Source organism: Lactuca saligna, chromosome 4, assembly GCF_052625555.1.
Source record: "Lactuca saligna cultivar CGN05327 chromosome 4, ASM5262555v1, whole genome shotgun sequence".
Lineage (NCBI taxonomy): Eukaryota > Viridiplantae > Streptophyta > Magnoliopsida > Asterales > Asteraceae > Lactuca > Lactuca saligna.
In genome coordinates this window covers 313047566-313072686 of record NC_136420.1, presented here as the reverse complement: position 1 = coordinate 313072686, position 25121 = coordinate 313047566, and the positions used below count along the sequence as shown (strand labels likewise).

General features: G+C 37.5%; 1 protein-coding gene across 1 annotated transcript; it reads right to left on the bottom strand.

The window, feature by feature from the left end:
• Nucleotides 1-334: 334 nt before the first annotated feature.
• Nucleotides 335-2028, bottom strand: LOC145043980 (PPR containing protein (DUF179)). The gene is made up of 2 exons (XM_078992776.1): nt 1810-2028; nt 335-1251 (listed from the first exon to the last, which is right to left on the bottom strand). Exons 1-2 carry the CDS (start codon nt 1955-1957, stop codon nt 506-508), a joined length of 894 nt encoding a protein of 297 aa, XP_078848902.1. The 5' UTR covers nt 1958-2028; the 3' UTR covers nt 335-505.
• Between the last annotated feature and the right edge of the window lie 23093 nt (nt 2029-25121).

The following is a 25121-nucleotide window of genomic DNA, read 5'->3' as shown; positions in this document are numbered from 1 at the left end:
TAGCAGGTTTTTAAAGGTTAACTTTTGAAAAAGTTAAATGATCTTTGGTGACATGACAAATATCTGTATTCTGTGTAGTTAATAAATAATTAATATTCTTTTTAGTGTTCTACTTACAAATACATTTATTGTTGTTCATTTCATTAAAAATTAACAACTACCGTGAGTCCGTTAATATATTTTATAATTTGTTTATCATCTATAGTACCAAATTTAAGAATCTATGTAAAATATATTGAAAGTGATAGATAATACATAAGATAAGTCATGTATATCACATGGTTAAATTTTACATAAAAATGATTCACAAATTACAAGTTTTCACATTACATAGTTAAGAAATAGCATAATACATATATTAATAATATGTTAAAGATTTCTTACATTCTTTTATAGTTAATCATATCATTTTACAGACTTCATATCACTTCTTGACTTAGTTTGATTCGCCACATCATAATTTACATATTTGACTCAAAGAAAAAGAGTTGACTTGGGCTATGAATTACCAAACTTTCTTCTGACCCATAAGCCCAATAACCTCATCCCAAAGCCCAATACTTCCCTCATTAGCCAGCCCAACTACATTTGGGCTACAAGCAGCAACAGCCCAATACCCAGCCCTTATTTCACCTCTCAATTGTTCTTTCTCCCAACCACAATATCCATCAAAGAATCTAAACTCATTCACTCCAACTACGTTCCTCTTAACCATTTCAGAAGCACACCCTACACTCTCTTTGGTCCCATAATACAACCCTTTCATTACCTCATCAAACACCCCACTATTTCTCACCCCATCACCCCCACTCACCAAGAACAACCCTTCTTCAAGGGGCCCACCAAAGAACAGTGGTCGGTCTGAAAATGTTCCTGACACGTCTAGTGTCGTTGACCGCATCTCCTTTATCGACATGAGTGATGGGCGGTTAATTATGATGCCAGTTGGGCCGACTGGACCCGTGGATAAAAGGAGCACCACTGTCTTTTCGAAGATGTGGACCCCATTTAGTTTCTCGGTTGCAATCAATAAGCAACCTTTTTCGGGTTCATGTATTGCATGAACCCATTTTTCACCTATTGGAACAGATGGTGGTTGGTTCACTGTGGTATTAGAAGAAGATTCTTGTGAGGTTAATGCTTGTTCTCCAGCTACTAATCTTGCTCTGAATGATCGCCAATCGGCATCAAGAAACATATTATCCTCATCTCTGGATGAAGGCGATGGTGAATTTGATTGGGATTGACAACCTATGGCAATAATAATAATAATAATAATAATAATAATAATAATAATAATAATAATAATAATAATAAATACACCGTATAAAAAGCCATTATCATTCATAATCTCTCCATGAGATTGTGTTAAATAAATAAAAAAAATAGTCAAAACTAAAGTAGCCAAAAATCAATTAATTAAAAAAGACAATATAATTAAAAAAGACCATATAGTTGTAAACTAAAAGATAAACATAAACCATGAACTATATTGCCCACTCGCCTTTAGGAAATCCCACCTCAACAGTTCTCATAATTTAAACAAAACATTGATGAACTTATCGATTGAGGTATGAAAATGGTTAATCACTTATTGTTTTAAACCAATTTCCCCATACTTCAACCAATTTTATGTATCTATTGTTTTAGTTTATTGCCAATTTATATTACCAATCTCGTAATGCATAAATTGGTAAAAACCAATAGCAAAGTATTGTTACACAAGTTGTTAACAAACTTGTTTTGTTGTATAAAATGGTTAAAAAAAATATATAAGTTCGTTACAAAAACAAGTGTCTAAAAACTTACATGTTGTACTAGAGCGAGTGCCAACTTTTCCAAACCGAATTCGAGAAGACAGTGTCTTGGGTTGCACAAAGATTCCGGGTTTGATCGAAGGGATGACAACTTCCAACGATTTTGTAAAGGAATTTGAAGAGAAAAAACAGGTTTCCATGTTTCTTGATTGCTTCTTCACTGAATTGGGGAAGAATATGATAGATGAAAATGCAAGTTTTTAGTCCTATATAATGGGAAACAGAATGGATGTACACCACAAGGTTGTTGTTAACCCAATCCTAAACTTGTAGGACTCACTTTTTTTTTTTTTTTTGCTAAATTGTAAGTATGGGCCAGTGGATAAACCTTTACAGGTAAGAAGATGTAGCAAATAGGAGGGTTACATGTGGACCTTTTTGTAGTTGAAGCAAACTGGCAATAATTCTGCACTTTATGTAGGATGTGTAATGTTCCTAGCCATTTAGTTCTACAAATGTTGAGCAGCTGTCAAAAACATTACTAGAGTGCAAGGTGAAAAGGTTCCCATTGGGAAAATATGTGTAATGCGTAGATATGATGTTTTTCTATGGTAGCGATAAAGTATAGTTATAATTTTTTGAACACGAAGAAATAGTAACAAAAATAAATAAATAAAATAGGGAAAAGGATAAAAAAAAAAGGAAGTATTTATATATTTAGGATTTTAACCCTTAATATTATTATTATTTTTTATATATTTTTGACTAACTAGCGATAAATGCATGAGTCTTTAATAGAAATGACAAAGTATATTATTTTACTATAATTTTACTGTATTATCTATGTATGACAAATGATATTATATTAAAATAATTTTTGTCTTAACGTAAAATTAAAACCCCGGTCAGAAAGTTACCAATTTTTTTAAAAGAAACTTCGATGAAAAAGTTAAAAAAAAAATTCTAGAAAAAAAAAAAGAAAAAAGTAAGAATTGCTTTTAGAAAGAAAATATAGTAAGATTACAATAAGATAATATTGTTTATCATACAAAAAGAATATAATAAGATTATAGTAAGATAATATGTTTCCATATATGAATAATACATTAAAATTATAATAAAATAATATTATATGTCAGACAGAGAGAATACAATAATATTACAAGTAAGATAATATTTTCTATTATATAGAAAAATACAATAAGATAAGATTTTATGTTCGATACTATTATAAGATTGAAATAAGATAATACATTTTGTAAGACTCATAGAACAAAGTAAGATTACATTAATATATTATCCTTTCTACAGGTTAAATACAACTCATGGAATAGATTGTTCTTTTTACTCCTCTCTTGGTTGGGTTTTCTATGCAAATTTACCATTTGTTTCACGCAAAGGATGTAGTTTTCATTGGTCGTCGGAGAGATTATAATTTCTCCAAAAGCGTGACCATCCTCCAATGTTTTTTATGGCATCCGGTCTTAAAATTAATATCTAGAAGTGTAGGTTGTTGGATATTGTAACGTTATCGTTTTTCATTAAGCATTTCCTAGAAGAATCATTATTTATGTTAGTAAATAATGTTATCTTTCTTATGTTAGTAAATAATATAATCTTTCTTATGTTAGTTAATAATGTAATCTTTCTTATAAATAAATAAGAATTCTTCATACATGATATGTGTTTATATAAATGTTATTTATATAATTAATATTTGAGTTTGTTTTATAAGTACAATAAATAATCTATATAAAAGTTGTAGTGGTCATTAATACGAACCCATAGATATAAAGAACGTCGAAAACAGAATCCGTATGAAGAAGTTATGCTTTTTTAAAGATACAACATATTAATCTTGTTTATAAAATATAAAATGAAAATAGATTGAGAATTAGTTGTTAATATCTAAACAAAAATTGTAGTACACAAAATTACAAAACCTATGATATAAAAAACGTTGAAAATGGAGCTTGTATGAGAAAGTTGCGATTATCTGAAGAAAACAAGAACTCAGCTGACAACAAAAAGCTCTTGGCTTTTAAGCGGCCATGTGGCAGCTGGAGAACCCTCAACCCCACCAACCACCAAGTGATGTGGCATCACCAGAAGCCGCCACATAGGACACGACGCACCTAGGGGTAGGGCCCGATGCGCTTTTCGATAAAAGTTCCCTATAAATAGCAAACCAACCCCTCATTCATTCCTTGATAATTTCGATCGGATTCTCTCTCAACCCTCAAGATTTCAGTCCCCCGTAATTTGATTTCTTCGTTCTTTAGTACTATAGTGTTGGACAATCTTTTAAGATAAAGATTCAGGGACGAAGTCACGCTCATGGAATTCAAAGTTTTCGCTAGAAGATCATGTAAGGTAATTTTCACTTACTATGCTTGTTAAGTGTAAGTTATATTGTTTTCATTGTCGTTAATAAGAACCTATAAATAAGATTTATCAATGATACTAGTTATAATATTGATTGATCTAGTTACGGACATGGTGTTTAGGCAATATCTTAGTGAGGTGTTTTAAAAGGATTTTTCAAAGAATATATTTATATTCCATATGGACCATACCTCCAGTATTATCTTACCCAATAATTCCTTATTTGATAGAACTTGGTATTCTTTGGGATTAATGAAGAATATGGGAAATAGTTAATATAATTTTGAACAACATAAATATAAAAGAATACTAAAACTTAGTACTATTTGTATTTAGGTCATTTAAAAAGGAAAACAAAAGTGTTAGACAAAGAGCTAACTTACCTGCAAATATTCCACCTTTAATAAGGTGAGTGCGTAGCTAGTTTCATGGTACACATTTATATAGACGTGTTAAATATCAATTGAATGTTTATATGCATATTGAATGCTTATTATTTGGAATATGTGCTAAGTGTATATCTGATAATACTTCATGACATGTACTGTGTGTGCCAGATATGGTCATATATTGTCTAGTTAACATGCTAGATTTATTATTTATGTTATCATGCTTAGATTGCATTTAAACTGGATAAGCATTTCAGCTGGATAATGAGTAGTCTCATACTGGGTGTGTGTGAGAGATTTGAACCAAGAGTAGAGCTCTTTTTGTGGCACTATTACGTGTCGGGGGTACTATTATGTGTTAGAGTACAATACATACTAAGTCATCTAACGGATTAAGATGACGACTATTGACTTTTTTAGAATGTCTTGTGGAACATTATCGGGTGTTCATTCCCGTAGGTATTTTATACTATATCCACCTCATGGTTGACTTTATTGACTTACGTCTTCCAAGGAATCCCATGAAGTAGAATAATCTACTCATTTTTTATAGTGATCCATCATGATAGATCTCAAAGGATCAGTGTGTGAGAATCGATGGGTTGGGTAACTAGTGGTGCATTATCATAACGATATATGTATTGTTTGATAATGTTTGTGTTTGCAGGATAAATATAATAATAATAGCGGGTTGAAAACTCCACGTGTCTCGCCAGGTTCCTAAACATGACCCACTTAAACATTTTGTATCACATGTAGCGGTACTAGGACAACTAGAAAGTAATAAGAGTGTGTTGAATGAATAAGAGGCATGTTATGCTTGTAACAAATGTTTGTGATAATGATTTTGACATCCTTAGAGCTGTATTTTTTTGACGTGATTTAATATTAAAAAATGTTTAAGTTTATTTGGGACCTTCCACAACAGAGTTCCATAAACGACTCTGTCATTTTCAAAGCATAAAAGAAAAGCTTTTTTTGAGCCTGAAATTAGGAGATGTTGGTATCATAGCATTAGTTTAAGCGAACTAGTAGTATTAGTTATTTCTAGACTTAAACTTTGATGCTAAGTGAAAATGATAAGATAAGTATGATAGCATATATTAGGATAGATGCCTAATTTGCTATTATATGCTAAATGATTTATATTATAACATGCCTTAAGATGCATACCATACTTGCTATTTGAAAATTACACACATATTATAGGAAGTTGCCTTATTTGCTACTATGTGCTAAATACACATCTAAAAATTTTAGTAAATCGATGCTCGATTCTATTCCCACTATCTATTGGTATTCTTACTAAATTAAAGTCTTTGAGGAGTAGATTCTTTGTGGGTGCTGATGAAGAAGAGAAAAAAAATATATCATGGGTTTCTTAGGATAAGGCTTTGGCTTCTAAGGAAAATGGTGTTCTTAGTGTTGGTAGCTTCTGTGTCTTAAATAGAGCTCTGGTTTTTAAGTGGATCTGGAGCTTCAAGACTCATCCAGATGATGAACGAATCCTCACGCCCTTACAGAAAATTGCTTCTACCTTACTCGAAACCCAAAATCTGAACTCTCGAGTTGGTCTGACTCCATGAAAGACCACCCATACTGAACCATCATTGAATCCATTCCACTTATCTCCCGACTGACTACTCAACTTCTGATAACTTGAGGTTCCCACTAGTTAACATAATCACATACAAATTATTGTTACTGAACACTTATACTTGACAGAAGGCTCAGATGATCCTTCAAGTAGAGGACTCATTCCTGCAACGGTTAGACTCAGACAAAAGTTGTGCAACATGGTCAAATCATTTACTCTGAGATTATTTAATCCAAACTACAAGTGACCTAACATATCCCCCGAATAACAAACAACTCCACACACGAGAACCAAATCACTAATATCGCCTTGACTTATCTCGATGCCCATTAACTGATTTCTAAAAGTAGTTGATACCTCTCTGATCCCAACATGACTTCCCACATGATTGCTGAGTCAAATACACACACAGCCGCCCCACGCGACTTCCGAATGAAAGCCTCATCTTGCAATAATTGCCCAAGCTGTCTCACCACTTATGGATCAAACTGATCATAACAGCCCGACAAACCTGACGCCACCAAGTCCAATGCTAAAAGTGAATGCTATAAGACCAACTATAGTCTTATATCACAATCAGCGTCCAACGACCTACCATTTCATGATTTCATGCATGTTGTGGTCTTCCCACAAACTTACGAACTGGCCCACCCTGGTCTAAACCATTTGAAGAAATCCATGACCAATCATATAATGAAATCCATCTGAAAATCCAAAACCCCAACTTTCCTGACCCCTACACAGATATAACCAACCCAAAACACAAGAGCCTGATCTGCCAACAAAACTGACCCTCAACATAAAGATGCCCTTATTCTTATCCCACTAGAAAGAAAATCCTGCACAAAAACACTCCCGATTCCCACCTCGAGATCTCACCCAAAAACCAACTCGATACTCAACTTATAACCTGAGATCCAGGCATCAGCACTTGCATTTTACCTAGAACATTCTGATTCACGATAACCCTCGTTAGACCGGGACATGAAGGTTCCCAAACCATCGCTGAGACTACCAGTCTCGCACCTGGTCTAACCACCAGGTTCCCAAGAGTCTAAATAACAATGCTACCCATCCTATAAACCCCTTTGCGTCACACACTAACCACCCACTTGATCTTGCAACTCCAGATCCAAACCTTGACCCAATGATCTCTACTAGGTCCCACCTGTATTTCCATAATCACACGGGCCTCGCCCACAGGTCCCATCCAAACTATACCATGGATCAGCCTCACCCACGGGTTCCACCCATCTAGAACTACACAGGACCGAATCCGCCCCGGAATCCAACTAGCCTCAACCCAAAACAGAGAGATACTCCTCAACAATCTTGATCGCCGTGCCCAAGGAATGAACTAATTTCCCCCTTTACGATCATGACCACCTCCAACAATAGTCTACCTCGAACTGGTGAATGATACGATCTTATCGCAGTCTTACAATACTTCAAACCAACCATGATTGCAATCCATGGCCTTACCACACCCTAACCATAAAAACCCCACACATCCTAAGCCAGAACCTACATTTGAATGCATCTAATCATGTGTTCGAGTCATGCTTCGAACCCTAAATCCTTCATCACACAAAGATAGACAGTGAGGCTCTAACACAACCTTCGACCTGGATCCGTCCACAAACCTACTATGCATAACAAGAAGACGCCGACCAACTGATGGGAGTTCCCTGAACTCCCACTTACACAACCTCAGTCTAAACAACCACTTGGTTCGTCTCTCCTCCTGGACAGGATGTGAAACTTGCCCTAGTTCCACACTCGATCCCACTCCCGGAATTCTGGTCAGTTCTCCCCCACTTGGATTCGACGAAGCTCTTTCATCCCATAAGTCCGATCGATTCCCAACCCATCGAACCTCAAATAACATAAACCACCTATGAACTATGTTAATCAATACTAGTGTTCCATTGCTAGCCAAACTCAATGATCGCCCAACGCCTGGAATACTGAAGATTATTCCCTGAAATTTTAGCAAGTTTGCTAATCGAAATCACCTTCCATGACACCATACAGATTATGTGGGTTCTTATCTTAGCAACTAGAAACCATGACACTTACCCTGAACTGAAGAACCTTCACCCCTACCTCTATTCTCAAAGAATCATAAAATTCTAACCATTTACAACCCATGCGGATATAAAACTCCCTTGAGATTTCCAATGACCAACAACTCATGCAACTGACACCATCATCTTTCTACTACCTATCCTCTCCTAGCAACGGTAGTGTTTGAACCCCAAAAGTTCTTCCGTAGACGATTTCCGATCTCACCAGATCAAAATATAAAACAATTGAACCTTGACTTCACTGGAGAACTAATCCGCTAACCCTAAAAAATTCTTGGATCAATAACTAAATACATTGAAACCCGCTCAAAAAGATATGACCCTCTAAAGATTCATTGATGACTCTCGGCATGTAGAATGGCATATCATAATCCTTGATACTATAACCCAGAAAACAAAAGAAAATCAACATGAGATATTGCTTACCCGAACCCAAGCAAAATTCCAGCGCATTACAAATTCCCGATAACAACCCAGAAGAAATCACAAGATAACATACCTGCAAAAGCATCTGAAGGAATCCTGACCTCCTCCTCCTGAATTACCCTGACCATCCTGAGGACATGGAAAAAACTCCCCTCCACTCCTAAATACAAGGACTAACAATAGAATCCTCCTTCCTTGACTGAACCAAAGATCATTGAGGTCCATTCCAAAATACCACGAGTAATCTCGGATGAGATGAAATCCCACATCCGGGCATCAATCGACTCGGTATCTGCCTGAGTTGGAACCAGAACCTGAATTCCATTTTCTTAGTGCATGTCTATAAGCCCATATTAAAGGAATACAAGGCATCTGTCCTAGCATTCTATCATGCAAAAACTGATTTGATCCTTATCCATAACTAGCATACGATTAACAGATTCATAAATCAAATCATACAATATAATATGTATTAGTACTTTGGGAGAAACTTACTTGAGTTTGGTTGATTGCACGCACTACACCCTTTCTTATCTTAGAAAACTCTTTTCTTAAAAAATACTTTTCTTTCTAAATACTTTACCAAATCCTCATTTTGAGTTCAGACACACCTAAGAGTATGTCTGAATCCCTCAAACCAAGGCTCTGATACCAACTTGTTACATCCCAAAAATAATGACATAAAATTTTTCATTTTTAGATTAATAATCGTTACTACATATCATTTCCATTAACCAGGGTAATGAAGATTTATCAAAACATCATCAAATCAGAGTAAATCACAGAATGGGAAATCATGTGGTGTGTGTGCTCTGCAATCATCCCGAACTCTTCCATTTGAAAAGCAATGTACCTGAAACATAAACTAAAAACCGTAAGCACAAAGCTTAGTGAGCTCCCTAAGATACCTCCTACCATACATAACTAAGCATATAATGGGCCCCGCCCCAATAAGACACAGGCCCCACCCACACTCTCATATCGGGCCCCACACACAGAGATACAGGCCTCGCCCACTGAGGTACGGGCCCAACCTACACTCACATATCGGGCCCAGCCCATTGAGATACGGGCCCCACCCAGCATACAAGCACATGATCTCACAAAGATAATAGCATATAATACACTCATTTGGTTCATCCTTGCATCGAGCCCCGCTCGACATACATACCAATACATACATATGCAAGAGGCACATAGACATCTAGTATCCTAACATAATAAACCATGTGTCGGAATTGGTGCCTTCAACCTGCTAAACATGGTGAGGAAACTCACCTCGCACTGCCGAATCTCATGGAAAGAATCACTGGCTGCTAACTCGAATGAATCCCCGCACTATCAATCATAAGTTAAATATCCATCAATAATCAGATCTGACCCACACTAAGTGTCCAAACTAGGGTAAAAGACCTTTTTACACTCTTTATAACTTGACCCCAAAGCCAAGGCCCAGTTCAACAATCCAAAAGGCCCAAACATGTCCCAATATATCCCATGGTCAACCCTCATAACACTTTTGGTCAAAGTCAAAGTCAATAGTCCATGTTGACCAAACACACCGTGTTGACTTGAAAACGCACCGTGTTTCGCCATCATCCAAATAATCGGGAAAACCCTGGCCAACACGTCGTGTTGGCTTGAAAACACGTCGTGTTTGCCTGAGTTCCAACAACTTAATACATTAAGCTGCTTTCTTCGACTCCAAGAGCTCCAAAGCTCAGATCTAGGACAAAATGAGATTTAAAAGGACAAAGTTTCCAACTTTATCCATTAGGACTCCCAAAAGGGTCCATAACCCAAACCATAAAGTTTGATAATGCAAGGGCTTAACCAATAAGCACTTAATCCTTAAAGTCTGAAGTACATCCTTTCCAGAAGTATTCTAACACCCAAACATTCTCAAAGGTTGGTGCTTTTTAGACATACATGTAAAATGCATTCCTTGAACCTATATTAGGACAAAATAGGGATTCATGACCTAATCCTAATGCATGACATCAAAACTTGATTATAATCCAAATCCGAAACACTACTAACTCCTCTTGACCTGGAGATTCATAAAGTTGCCAACTTTATGAGGTATAATCATTCCATCATTCAAGAATAAGAAGCTAAAGGAACAAAAATCAAAATCTAATAACTTAGAATGATAAATATTGAGTCTTGGACACTTACAAAGGTCCAAAAAAGTGCCAAACTGAAGAATGAGAGCTTGCTTGTTGGATCCTTGCTTCCTACCTCCACTTTCTTCCTTTTTAGTTTCAAAAACACATAACTATCTCAAAAAGGGAGGGAAAGGTGATTAGGGTTTCTTTCAGGGATTGAGGGGTTGTGGATGAACAAACCCTAGTCATCTTATTCCTTTAAATAGGGAGTAAAAACCTGGAAGATAGGGTTTTCTTTCCAGCCGTCAACACGTCGTGTTCCAAGAGGCAACATGCCCTGTTGACATTAATGAAAGTCATGATTTTCTTATCTAGACATGCCGTATTGGTTCCTCTAATACGCCATGTCCACTCCTCAAAATGGGCTATAATCCCAACGATTGTTCCTCAAGATTTCGAGTGTTACATTACGAATGGCATACTAGGGCATCCTTAATACATTGGGGATACCATGAGTACAGAGGGTGTACGCGATCAGTACCCAAAATCTATTTTTGTGGTTTGAGCCCTATTTCAGCTCCTTAACTTCCCCATACCCATTGCATTCTCAACCTCCACCTCTCCAATACCCTCTCTTGTAACCCTAACCCTAGATTGATCCTTGTGAGCAAAAAGAAGGTGATTTTAAGTGCCTTAGAGTGTTCTTGGTGCACCTTGGAGAAGAAGGAACTCATTGAAGAAGTGTCGGTTTCATTGGAGCTTGTAGATCGAGACTTTGTTCACCTTGATCTTTCTTCTAGAGGTATAAAGTTTGAATCTTGATGATGAAATCGTTAGGTCTAGATAGTTTTGGGTGTTATGAGATTTTGGTCACTTAAATGAATAAATTATAGATCTTGAAAGTTTTTGACCTTGTTATGGATAAAGTTGGAAACTTTATCCATCTAAACATCATTTTGATTCAGATCTGAATGTTGGAGACTTGGACTTAATGGATTAAGTTGAAAAAAGATGCACTTTTGGGTCCATTTGAAACTTAAAGATTAGATTTTGTTTGTTGGGACCATTCTAATGGATAACGTTGGAAATTTTATCCATTATGGGGCTATTATGAACCATAAAAATGTGATATTGGCCCTTCTATCCGTTCCATACAAGAGTTGTGTTGTCTCATTGGGTTAAGAACTTAGCGTTTTGGACATTAAGCACTTTATAGCCATTCAAAGTCATAAAATTGGAAACTTTATGACTTAGGACATCAATTTTGGGATTGGATCTAAGTTTTGGACATAGGGGCTTAATGGAATAATCTCTTAATGGAGTTTTCGGACTAAGATGCGTACGCTACGCGTACACGGTCAACGCCCTGCTTTTATTCAACATCATAGTATGATGGCCGTACTCTCTTGGTATGTAGGGGGTACTCCACTTCGAAGAAATATTGATTTTTAGACCTTGACCATTGAATTTGACTTTGACCAGGGTTTAACAAGTTTGACTTGAGGATATTTTGGGTATTTTGAGCTATAGTTAAGCCTTGGTCTCTATCTGTTGAATATGTAACCTATAGAGCCGGTATTCGGAGCAGTGTATTGTTCAGCTATTCATCATACTGTGAGGTGGGTTTTCCTCACTGTACCCGTGGGTCGAAGGCACCAATGATGGCCCACTAGATTATTTATCCTGGTCAGGATGGTGGTTTGATATTTGTATTTGTTTAGTGGATCCATATGATTATTTATATTTGTTGGTTCTGATTTTTTGTTTATTTGTTGCATATGTTGACATGTAGTGTTGTGTTGAGGCGGTCCTACTTTATGTTGTAGGCCAAGACACCCAGGGATGATTGGGTAGGCTGTAGGCCCTACAAGGCGGTCCAGTTAGGCAAAAAGCCCATGGAGCGGTCCGGATAGGCAGTAGGCCCTGCGAGGCGGTCTAGTCATGTCGAAATCTCGTAGAGCAGTTTGGATAGGCTATAGTCCCTGCAAGGCAGTGCAATCATACCGAAGGCTCGTAGAGCGGCCATATAGGTTCAAAACATATGATACTCATATCAAATCAGTCAAAAGTGTATCATGGTAACATAATATCAGAAAAAATCCCAAAATCTTGAAATATGGAAATCACAGGATGATGCAGTGGGATCATGTTAGGCCCTTTCCCTTAGAACTGGAAGTACCAGAAACATAAACTGAAATCTATAAGAGCAAACCTTAGTGAGTTCCCCAAAAATACATCATACCATTCAAACATACAACCAATCATATCTGGGTGCTTGCAATCCCCTTCGGTCTCTTTCAACTGGATACAGTCAAGAATATATGGGTGCTTGCAATCCCATTTAGTCTATTTCAACAAGATATTGTCAAGCATATATGGGTGCTTGCAATACCCTTCGGTCTATTTCAACTGGATATCGGGTCTATTTCACCCCTACCACTACCATATAATATCATAACAAAAGAATCACATAGTCATCAAGCAGAATACATGCATAACTGACAATTGTCACGATGACAATCATCATACTACATCATAAACTAGTGGGCTGACATTGGTGCCTTCGACCCATGGATATAGTGAAGGAAACTCACCTCACACTGAAGGTATCAAATCGCACTCAACAGATGACTCGCGAAATCCTCTCTTAAGGCACAAGTATAAAACCCTAATTAGAAATTAGGCTAATATTCTAACTTGTCAGCCTAAACCCTCATTCTTGACTTTATGGCAAAAGGGTTTCTTCACCCTTGCCTCATTGGGACTTCCTCCCACCAAGGCCCAAATCCATACAAGTCCAAGAAGGCATCTAAGCCCAACTACAAGGCCTTTAAGGCCCAATATGGCCCAAGAGTACCCAATATGGCTTAAAGCCCACAAATGCCTTGCTACAATAGGTGGGCCTAAGGTCCAAACCTAACCAAGTCAAATGCCAAACAATACTTGAGCCTAAAAATCTTCTAAGTCCACAGACTGCATACAGGCGAGGTACATTGATCGTACGCCCAACAAATGATGATGACGATTCGGAATCGGGGCATTGACCTAGTACACGCAAAGTACTCTAGTGTGCGTCCGTGGTACTCTAGAGTACCCCAGACATACTAGCCAGTCAGGCCAAACTTGTATCCATGACTTAATCCATTAAGCCCTAACGTCTAAACATAGATCCAAGCTCATAATTGTGTCTTAAGCCATAAAGTTGCAAACTTTATGCACTTGCATGCCTTAATGGGACTCAAACCATGTATTAAGCCCTCTAACTCTCTTAGGAGGTCACTAAAACATACATTATTAGGTCTTAACCTCCAAGATACGATTTTTATGAATCCATGCACTCCCAAGAGTCCAAAAGGACAACTCAAATGGCCTGGAGAAGCCCATACTCCAAAAGACCAATTTGCATAAAATATAATCATCGGTAGATATATCCATATCTACTATAAATATAATCATCGGAAAAGTCACATAAAATCAATTTGCATCCCTTGTGGCAGATTTGAAAGGCCCACACACATCAGTGTGTATGAGTTCCAACAATCCCTCACCTCTTTCACATGAACCTGTGAAAGGTGATTTAGTAATCTTTCCAAGTAAAAAAGACTCGCATGTATCATTCGACCTTAGGTCAAACAATTCCAACGCTCCATCATTTTGGAGTTGGGCAATGTGCTTTTTGTTGACATGTCCAAGACGACAATGCCACAAGCATGCTTTGTCTAAACCATTAGACAAATCAATATGCAACACACTATTTCCTAAATTATCTACAACCATCATGGTTTCATATACACCATCACAATGCACCGCTTCAAAATAAAATAAACCATTATAATAAGTATTAATAGATCCATTCTCATTATTAAATGAATATCTAAAACCTTGTCTGTACAAACCATGAAAAGAAATAATATTCCTTGTCATTTATAATAAGTAGCAATAATTATTCAAGTCTAAACATAATTCACTACTAAGCTTCAACGAATAAACGTTGATCTTGGTAACAAGTGACGATCTCCTATTGCCCATTATCAGGTTCATCTTCCCAAGCACCACATTCCTACTTTCTCTTAGTCCTCGCAAGTAAGAGCAAATGTGAAAACTACATCCTGTATCAAGGAGCCAAGAATTAGAATGTGATGAATTTTTAGACAAAATAGTGTAAATACCTGCTGAGGTAGGCTTGATCTTGCCATCCTTAATGTTCTACATGTACTTGGGGCAACTTCTCTTCCAATTCCCCTTGTATTGGCAGTAGAAGCACATTGCATCCTTTGGATCTGAGGCAGGCAGAGCAGAATTGGTGTTTCCTTTGGGTTCACTACTAGAAGGCCCATCATGAGATTTTCCCTTCCAATTTTTCTTTGAGGGAGCTTTCTTATTTTTCCCCTTCCCTTGTCCAATAGCCATGACTAGAGTAGCAGTAGTAGGAGGAGTGGATTCAATAGCTTTTCCTTTCAATCCACTTTCAGTAGTTCTCAGCAAGCCTTGAAGTTTGCTCAAGGTGACTTCCTCTTTGCTCAAATGATAAGTAATTTTGAACAGATCATAGAAAAGTGGCAAAGAGTGCAAGACTATATCAATAGCCAGCTCCTCATCAAAGTTCACATTCAGCTTGAGTAAACGATCAACATATCTCTGCATGCATTGTAAGTGGGTCGTGACGGACTCTCCATCCTTCATCTTGGTGGTAATGAGTGACTTGACTATCTCATACCTCTCTTAACATGCTCTTTAATGGTACTTCTCCATCAAGTCCTTGCACATCTCGTAAGCCCAATAGTCCTCATAGAACTGCTGTAGCTCAGGAGTCATAGTGGTCACCATAATGCAAGATAATTTGGTAGCATCCTTATAGTGAGACCTATACTCAGCTATTTCATCAAGATTAGCTTGTAACTTATCTATCTCGAATGTTACTTTAGCCATTGCCACCCTTTGGTAGTCCAAGTTAGTGTGCCACTTAACCACACATGCTCCACTAAAGACTTGACAAAGTGCAATGTGCAATTTTATGAATTAGCATCAAATTCACATTTTCCTAAAATAACTAAGATTAGGAGTTTATAAAACCCTTTAGTTACTTTATATTTATCATTATACTTATTAATGAGAGATTAATGTTGTTGGATTAATGTCTAAGTCAGTAACCATATTTGGTATATACTTGACCCGAGTGTGCATGGTCCTTTTGGGTTGCCTTCACCAAAGCAACTTGACAAGGTAATTTGATATGAGAGAGGAGATATTATGATTTATTAATATATTATAAGAATAATATATTAAAGGAGAAATCATATTTATTTGATTAGTATTAGTCATAAATTAATTAGGAATTAATTTGGTGACTAAAAGAGACAAATTAAATAAAGGGGTATAAACTGTCAAATGTGTGATAGTTGAGTTTTGGGCTAGGAAACCTAATGGACTAAGGGGGAACGAAATTATGATGAAGGATCATCATATTTTCGTCCAAGGCCTCATTCCATAAGGTTTCTTGGGCTGCTTGGTGGCTAAGCTGTCCATTAGGGTTTTGACTGAAACCCTAGCACCCTATAGTATAAATACATACCCTATGCTTCAATTTAAGGCCACTTGATTCCAAGGGAACCCTAGGGCCGAAATTAGCTTCATTCCCTTCTCTCTCTTAGTTGCCTTCTTGCTTCAAGGTGTTTGTGAGCCATTAGAGGCACTACAATTGTGGTGCTTGCTTTCAAGAGTTCTAGAGAGTTCAAGAGATCAAGGAAACTAGTTGTTATTGCTATATAACAACAAAGGTATGTTTTTCTACACTTCTATGTAAATTTCGAAAATCATAGAAGCATGCCAGGGTTTATTTTGTGTTCATATAGTTGTATGTCTTATAGTGAAAACATAGATCCAAACTAGGGTTGTATGCACACATAGGATTGTTTGTATAAAACATAACAGTGGTATCAGAGCCATTGTTTTTTTGTTTTCAATTGGATTTGATGCATATTATGAACTTGACAAATTAGGGTTTATGGCAAGTAAACCCTAAGGCTTGGTGATTTTCGCAAATTAGGGTTGCCAAACCCTAGTTGGCGATTTTTGATAGGGTTCTTGAAACCTTTTTGCCTAGCCTCCAAATTTCGAAATTAGGGTTATGAAACCCTAGGGATTTCGAAAATCCCTTGTCCCCAAGATAAGATCCCAAGATTTTAGGGATATGGATAATACTATCTTTGTGATTATCAATTTAATTGTTTAAACTAGATAATTGAAGATCTTGTATTATCCTTTCCATATATTTAAAAATAAAAGGATTAAATAAATTAATAGTTTAATTTTATGATAATCCTTAAAGATTTAATAGTTCAAATTAATTGCTTGATTTTGATAATTATTAAATCAAAGTATTTTTGGTGTTTAAAATTTTAAATTAAATAGCCTTAATTTTCGAAAAAAATTTTTAATACACATTAAGATACTAGTATTTTTGAAATGTTTTAAAATACACCCTTATACAATTATGATATTATAAGATTAATTATTATATATATGTATAAGAATAAGCTAGTCTTATCGCTAGTAGGCCTCATTCACGAAGCCGGTCTATAAGGTGGGTATAAGGTTGCTGCCTATAAAATGGCGCTTAATGGATGTACACTCACATCTACCGCTTGCTTGACTGGTAGAGGGTCGTTAGCCGAACGGATAGGATAGGGCACTTAATTCCTCATTAAAAGTATAATGAAAAATATTAAAGTAACTACATTGTTTTACAAATTCCCACTCTTAGTTACTTTAGGGTAAAATGTGAAAATGATGCTAATCCATGGAATTACACTTCGTACCCTTGTCAAACGTTGATGGAGCGCGTGTGGTTAACCGGCACATCAATTTGGGGATGACATTGGTAGCGAAGGGTGACTCGATGTTTGTCATAGATCAATGGAGCGTGTGTGGTTCACCGGCACATTGATTAGGTGATAAAGACATTGAGTGCACCGCGTTGATTCGCATGGTTATTCACAAATTTGTTTGCGATCCTCGGCATCCCAGTCGCAAATTTGAAATGCATATCGAGATTTAAACATGCCATTGAAAAGTTCAATGAATCTCAAAGATCTAGGAGTTTTCAATACATTTAAAACCTAAATTGCTTTTTCGTTTTTCATGGTGAGAATTAGTGAATCGTCATTCACTTACCTTCAAATTATTTACTTTTAGAGTACGGCATCCCTTTCTAAGTTGTAAATAATGTTGTTGGATCCTAGCCCTAATTACTCATTTGGGTGTTTAATTAGGGATTCACTTCTAATCAAACCTTGTTCCTTTTCAGATGTCTACAAACAACAACAACAACGCTTCTGGGTCATTCTCGTTGATGAACTTGTGTCAGAAAGTGACATTTGATGGTTCAAACTTCACCGAGTGGATGAGGTATATCCGCATGATCACACGCTACGAGGACAAAGAATATGTCCTCGATGAAAAGCTTGAGAAGATCATCCCAGATGTTGCTACTCCTGAGGAATTGGCCGCCTTTGAGGCCCACGAGCGTGATGCCACGAAAGTTCACTGCATCATGCTGGCCACCATGAACCCCGAACTCCAAAAGTCCTATGAGGACATGTATCCATATGAAATGCATCAGGATTTGCTGGAAAGGTATCACCAGAGCGCGAGGCAAGAGCGCTATGAGATCATTACTACCATGATCACCGCTAAGATGGGGAGTGGAGAATCCCTAACCTCTCATTTGCAGAAAATGCAGAGGTATGTTGATCGTCTTCTCAAACTTAATGTTAAGTTTGATGAGGATTTGGCTATCGACATAATCCTCCACTCCTTGCCCTCCTGCTACAATCAGTTTAGGATGACCTACCATATGAATAAAGAGGAGGTCTCCTTGAGCAAGCTCCAAGGACTCTTGAGGACTGCTGAGAGCAACCTCAAAGACAAATCCGTTGCACCGTCCCCTGCTGTGGCCGCTCCTGTGATGGCGATAGGTCAAGGAAAGGGTAAAAAGAGGAAGGCTCCATGTAAGAGCCACCATAAGGGGAAACCCCGTGATGGTTCGTCCTCAAGTGGGACCAAAGTAGGCCCCGCTAGACCCTCTTCCGATCCTAAAGAAGCAGAGTGCTTCTATTGCCACCAAAAGGGCCACTGGAAGTGAAGCTGCCCACAATATCTGCAGGACATTAAAGATGGGAAGATCAAGCCCACATTTGCAGGTATGTATTCTATTAAATCTAATAACTCATCATTTGCTACTTCATGGGTTCTTGATACAGGATGTGGTTACCACATTTGTTCTGATTTGCAGGGCCTAAAAAGAAGTAGGGAAATGGAGCATGGGAAGATGAACCTGATTATGGGAAACAGAAGATCATCGCCTGTGACCAAAGTCGGTGTTTATTCTTTAGTGTTGAGTAATGGGTTAGGAATAGATTTAGAGAATTGCTGTTATTCGCCAGATATGGCAAGAAACATTATTTCTTTTCACGGGTTGTTTAGACAAGGTTTCAGATATTCTTTTGATAATAGTAATGGTTCTATTAATGTTTATTTGAATGGTGTCTTTTTATTTCAATGCATTACCTTGTAATGGGATTTATGAATCTGTGATGATTGTTGATAATTTCGGAAATAATGTTTTGAACATTGATTCGTCTACTAGTCTAGACAAAGCATGCTTGTGGCACTGTCGCCTTGGCCATGTCAACAAGAAACGCATAGCCCAACTCCAAAAGGATGGAGTGTTGGAGTCATTCGACCTTAGGGACGATGATACATGTGAATCTTGTTTACTTGGGAAGATGACCAAGTCACCCTTTACTGGCGCTTGTGAAAGGGGTGAGGGTTTATTGGATCTCATACACACTGATGTGTGTGGGCCCTTTAGATCCACCACAAGGGATGCTTGCCGCTTCTACGTGACTTTTACAGATGATTATAGCAGATATGGATATATCTACTTGATCAAGCAAAAGTCGGAAACTTTTGAAAAGTTCAAAGAGTTTAAGAGTGAAGTGGAGAATCAGTTGGGCAGGAAAATCAAGCTGCTTCGGTCAGACCGAGGAGGAGAGTACCTAAGTCTTGAGTTTCACGACTATCTAAAAGAATGTGGAATCGTTTCACAATTGACGCCTCCGAGGACGCCACAATTGAATGGTGTGGCTGAGAGACGTAATCGGACCTTGTTGGACATGGTTCGTTCTATGATGAGTCGGACTTCGTTACCAATAGCTTTCTGGGGGTATGCCTTAGAGACTGCCGCCCGTATACTTAACTTAGTTCCCACTAAGAAGGTTTCCAAGACTCCTCACGAGATGTGGACAGGGAAGGCTCCCTCGTTGGCACATATTAAGGTTTGGGGTTGTGAGGCTTTCGTAAGACGAGAGACTCACGACAAACTTGAACCTCGTAGTGAGAAGTGTTATTTCATCGGCTATCCACAGAAGTCTTTTGGCTACCTTTTCTATAGACCGAGTGACAATGTTGTCTTCGTAGCTAGAAGAGGAGTTTTCCGAGAAAAGGAATTGATAGGCCAAGAAGACAGTGGGAGGCAAATTGAACTTGAAGAAATTCAAGATCAAAGCGATGAAGGAACCTCTGACACTGGCACTCAACTTGAGGAGGAAACTCCTGTTGAACCTGTTGACGTGTCCTTACCTCTTCGACGTTCCTCTAGGGCTAGTGTTCCACCCCAGTTTTATGGTTTTCATATTACTACTGAAGGGGATACGTTTATTAGTGATAGTACACTAGTAAATTTGGATGAACCTAGCAACTATAAGGAAGCCATGGCAGGCCCAGAGTCTGCAAAATGGAAAGAGGCTATGGACAGCGAGATTCAGTCCATGTACGACAACCAAGTTTGGAATTTGGTTGATAATGTACCAGGTCGTAAGACAGTCGGGTGCAAGTGGATCTTCAAGAAGAAGACGGACATGGATGGGAAAGTGCATACTTATAAAGCGCGGTTGGTTGCGAAGGGCTTTACTCAAACTCCCGGAGTTGACTATGATGAGACCTTCTCACCAGTTGCGAAGATAAAGTCTATTAGGGTGATGCTTGTCATAGCTGCGTTTCATGATTATGAAATATGGCAGATGGACGTAAAGACCGCTTTCCTTAATGGAAAGTTGGCTGAGGATGTCTACATGAATCAGCCAGAGGGTTTTGTCGATGTGAAGCATCCGAATAGAGTATGCAAGCTTGAGAGATCTATTTATGGATTGAAACAAGCATCTCGCAGATGGAATCTTTGTTTTGATGAGAAGGTTAAAGAGTTTGGCTTTCTGCGAAGCGAAGATGAATCTTGTGTGTATGTCAAAGCCAGTGGGAGTATAATAAGCTTTCTCGTATTGTATGTCGACGACATACTACTCATAGGAAACGATGTCCCAACCTTGCAGGAGGTCAAGTCCTGGCTTGGGAAATGTTTCGCTATGAAGGACCTCGGAGAGGCCGCTTATATTCTGGGAATAAGAATAGTAAGAAACAGGGAAAAGAGACTGATAGGACTCAGTCAGGATACATACTTGGAAAAGGTACTAAAGCGTTTTAGTATGGAAAATTCCAAGAAAGGGGAGTTGCCAATCCAAAGCAATACCAAGCTGAGTAAGACTCAGAGCCCAAGTACAGAGACAGAGATAGCTGATATGAGCCGAGTACCTTACGCTTCCGCAGTAGGCTCTATCATGTACGCTATGACTTGTACTCGCCCTGATGTGGCCTTCGCTTTAAGCATGGTCAGTAGATATCAGGGGAATCCTGGTAGAGCACATTGGATTGCAGTTAAGAATATTCTTAAGTACCTTCGGAGGACCAAGGAATGGTTTCTAGTCCTCGGTGGGAGTGATGACTTAAGGGTACGAGGGTACAGTGATGCTAGTTTTCAGACGGATCGGGATAACTTCCGATCCCAGTCAGGCTGGGTCTTTACCCTGAATGGAGGAGCAGTGACTTGGAAAAGTTCCAAGCAAGAGACCGTAGCTGATTCAACGTGCGAATCAGAGTATATTGCGGCGAGCGAAGCGTCAAAGGAGGCTATATGGTTGAAGAACTTCATTGGAGACCTTGGAGTTGTGCCATCCATAAAGGAGTCCATGGAAATTTTCTGTGATAATGAAGGAGCGGTTGCCTTAACCAAGGAACCAAGGGATCATGGCAGATCTCGACATATCGACAGGAAATACCATTTTATTAGACATCGGGTAGAAGAGGGACTCCTCGTTGTGAAGAGGGTATCGTCAGAAGATAACCCAGCAGATCCCCTTACGAAGGGACTGAGTAGGGTCAAGCATTTTCAGCACGCTAGGAGCGTAGGGCTGAAGGACGATATTAGTTTAGATTAGATAGGTAGGAAACTTGTAATAGATAATGTCATACTCAACAATTAATGATTAAATAAAAGTGTGTTATTTATAAGAAAGTTTCTATCATGTGTTGATTATTTATCTATTTTTCCGATTTTTGCATGTTTTGACTTCCTGAATAATGAGATTATTCGAATAGTCCACAATCGCTCATATGTTGGAAGTAGATATGAAGAAAGATTGTCATAAATTTGTTTGTAGATTGTCTGAAAAGTTTTAGACATAGCAAAGGTTTGCTGCAAAGTTTATGAGTGCTTATGAAATTAGTATTGAGCATTGGAACAGACCCACACTTGCTGGTATTACTTCATGAGTGTCATCACAAGTGATCGCAAGATGATAATATCATATAATCTTTAAACCTAGAGATATGGTTATTGTTTGCTAGTTAATTATACATTGATAATGCGAAAACGCATCAGTAACTTGATGTCATAAAACGCATTATTGTGTATGGTTTAACTGGTAAATGATAAAGGCATATTAGTCGACGTTTTTCTGTTCCTGTTATTCTATGAGGATAAAAGCGATATCTCGGCCACTTGATGATTTGGTTTGACTTATGTGCCGGGCCCGGTCAAGATGAAGTTGATGTGTTCAACTGAGTTCTATGTCGAACGAATCAGAGATCAAGAAATAAAATGCTAGACAATAAGTATTGTTAGCATGATATCTAGAACAGAGGATTATACGATCCCTTATCTAAAGGACAAGTTATTGGTCAGAGTTGACAGCGGCTATTGAAAGCTACGATTGCTATCGGGTACAGAAGTAATACGTGAGATATAGTTACTAGACTTATCCAAGTGGGAGACTGTTGGATTAATGTCTAAGTCAGTAACCATATTTGGTATATACTTGACCCGAGTGTGCATGGTCCTTTTGGGTTGCCTTCACCAAAGCAACTTGACAAGGTAATTTGATATGAGAGAGGAGATATTATGATTTATTAATATATTATAAGAATAATATATTAAAGGAGAAATCATATTTATTTGATTAGTATTAGTCATAAATTAATTAGGAATTAATTTGGTGACTAAAAGAGACAAATTAAATAAAGGGGTATAAACTGTCAAATGTGTGATAGTTGAGTTTTGGGCTAGGAAACCTAATGGACTAAGGGGGAACGAAATTATGATGAAGGATCATCATATTTTCGTCCAAGGCCTCATTCCATAAGGTTTCTTGGGCTGCTTGGTGGCTAAGCTGTCCATTAGGGTTTTGACTGAAACCCTAGCACCCTATAGTATAAATACATACCCTATGCTTCAATTTAAGGCCACTTGATTCCAAGGGAACCCTAGGGCCGAAATTAGCTTCATTCCCTTCTCTCTCTTAGTTGCCTTCTTGCTTCAAGGTGTTTGTGAGCCATTAGAGGCACTATAATTGTGGTGCTTGCTTTCAAGAGTTCTAGAGAGTTCAAGAGATCAAGGAAACTAGTTGTTATTGCTATATAACAACAAAGGTATGTTTTTCTACACTTCTATGTAAATTTCGAAAATCATAGAAGCATGCCAGGGTTTATTTTGTGTTCATATAGTTGTATGTCTTATAGTGAAAACATAGATCCAAACTAGGGTTGTATGCACACATAGGATTGTTTGTATAAAACCTAACAAATGTCCGATCCTACCTGTTCGGCTAACGATCCTCCACCAATCAAGGAAGTGGTGGGTGAGAGTGGACACCCATTCAACCGCCATTTTATAGGCAATTTCCTTATACCCGCCTTATAGCTCGACCTCGTGAATAAGCCCTAGTAACGGTAAGATTGACTTTCTTATAAATATATATAAATTAAACTTTTAATATTATAATAGTATAATGGTGTATCTAAAACTTTTTAAAATACTAGGGTTCTAGCATTTAAGATTTCAAAATTAAACTTTTAATTAAATTTTAAATTCCGAAACCAAAGGGGAATTTTTAGAACTTTTCAAAAATACTAGATCAAATTTTAAATTATAAAATTAATTAAATAATTTTGTCTTTATCTTAAAATTTGACCAAATCTCTTATTTTAATAAGGATATAGATTTAATTTTTCAAAAAAATTCAATTTTAGACATTTAAAACGAATTTGGTAATTATCCTAATCAAACAAAGATATCAAAATCAAAAAATCAAGGATCTGACAGCACGATTCGTCGAGTTATTGCAATGCACTCGTTGAGTAGGTGTAGGTGCAACTCGTCGAGTTCCATTATGAACTCGTCGAGTTTGATGAACAGATTGACGAATTTGTTCCCTCCTCCTTTGGAAAATTCACATATGCATTAAATTCAACTGAAAAACAACTTGGCTTTAATACCACTAATGGGTTTTGAACATAACTACATCCCATGTGATCATGCAACCCTAATTTGAACATACAATTTAATACAAAAGCAATAAACTCTAGATCTAACATATAATTTTGAAAATCATATAACAAAAAGATTTTTGATGATTACGTTGGTTGTTATGTAGTAATAACAAGAATTCCTTGTAGATCCTTGACTCGTGAAAGCTTAGTGCCCCAAATATTGCACCTCTAATAACTCACAAACACTACTAGCAAGAGGATGAAAGGAGAAAGGAGTGAAGCACTTAGAATTTAGGCTACGGTTTCTTCTTAGAAAACATTGGCTGAAAATCCCAAGTCTATGGGGTCTTTATATACCTGAGGGCTACTAGGGTTTCTGGAGGGAACCCTAATTTCCTGCTTAAGGCTTAAGCAACCCATGAACCTCAATTAGGGAGCCTTAGAAGAAATCTATAGAACCTCCCTATAGAATTTCGTCCACTCCTAATTAAGGAGTCCATCAGCCCAGTTTCACAACTATCAATGATTTGCAAAACAACCCCTTTTTTGTAATTAGTTCCTTTAAACCTAAAATTAATTCCAAATTAATTTAAGATTAAATACTAATTAAATAACATGATTTCCAATTAATATATTATTTTCATAGTACATTAAGAAATCAATTTAATATTCCAAATAATAAATTCAACCTCTCTCTCCAAAAGTCATCCTGT

What these genes read in the sequence shown, in the direction of transcription:
- LOC145043980 (XM_078992776.1), bottom strand. Translation starts at nt 1,957, where the DNA reads ATGGAAACCTGTTTTTTCTCTTCAAATTCCTTTACAAAATCGTTGGAA. An exon ending in CACTCGCTCTAGTACAACAT is followed by an intron (nt 1,252 to 1,809) that starts GTAAGTTTTTAG and finishes TTATTGCCATAG; the next exon opens with GTTGTCAATCCCAATCAAAT.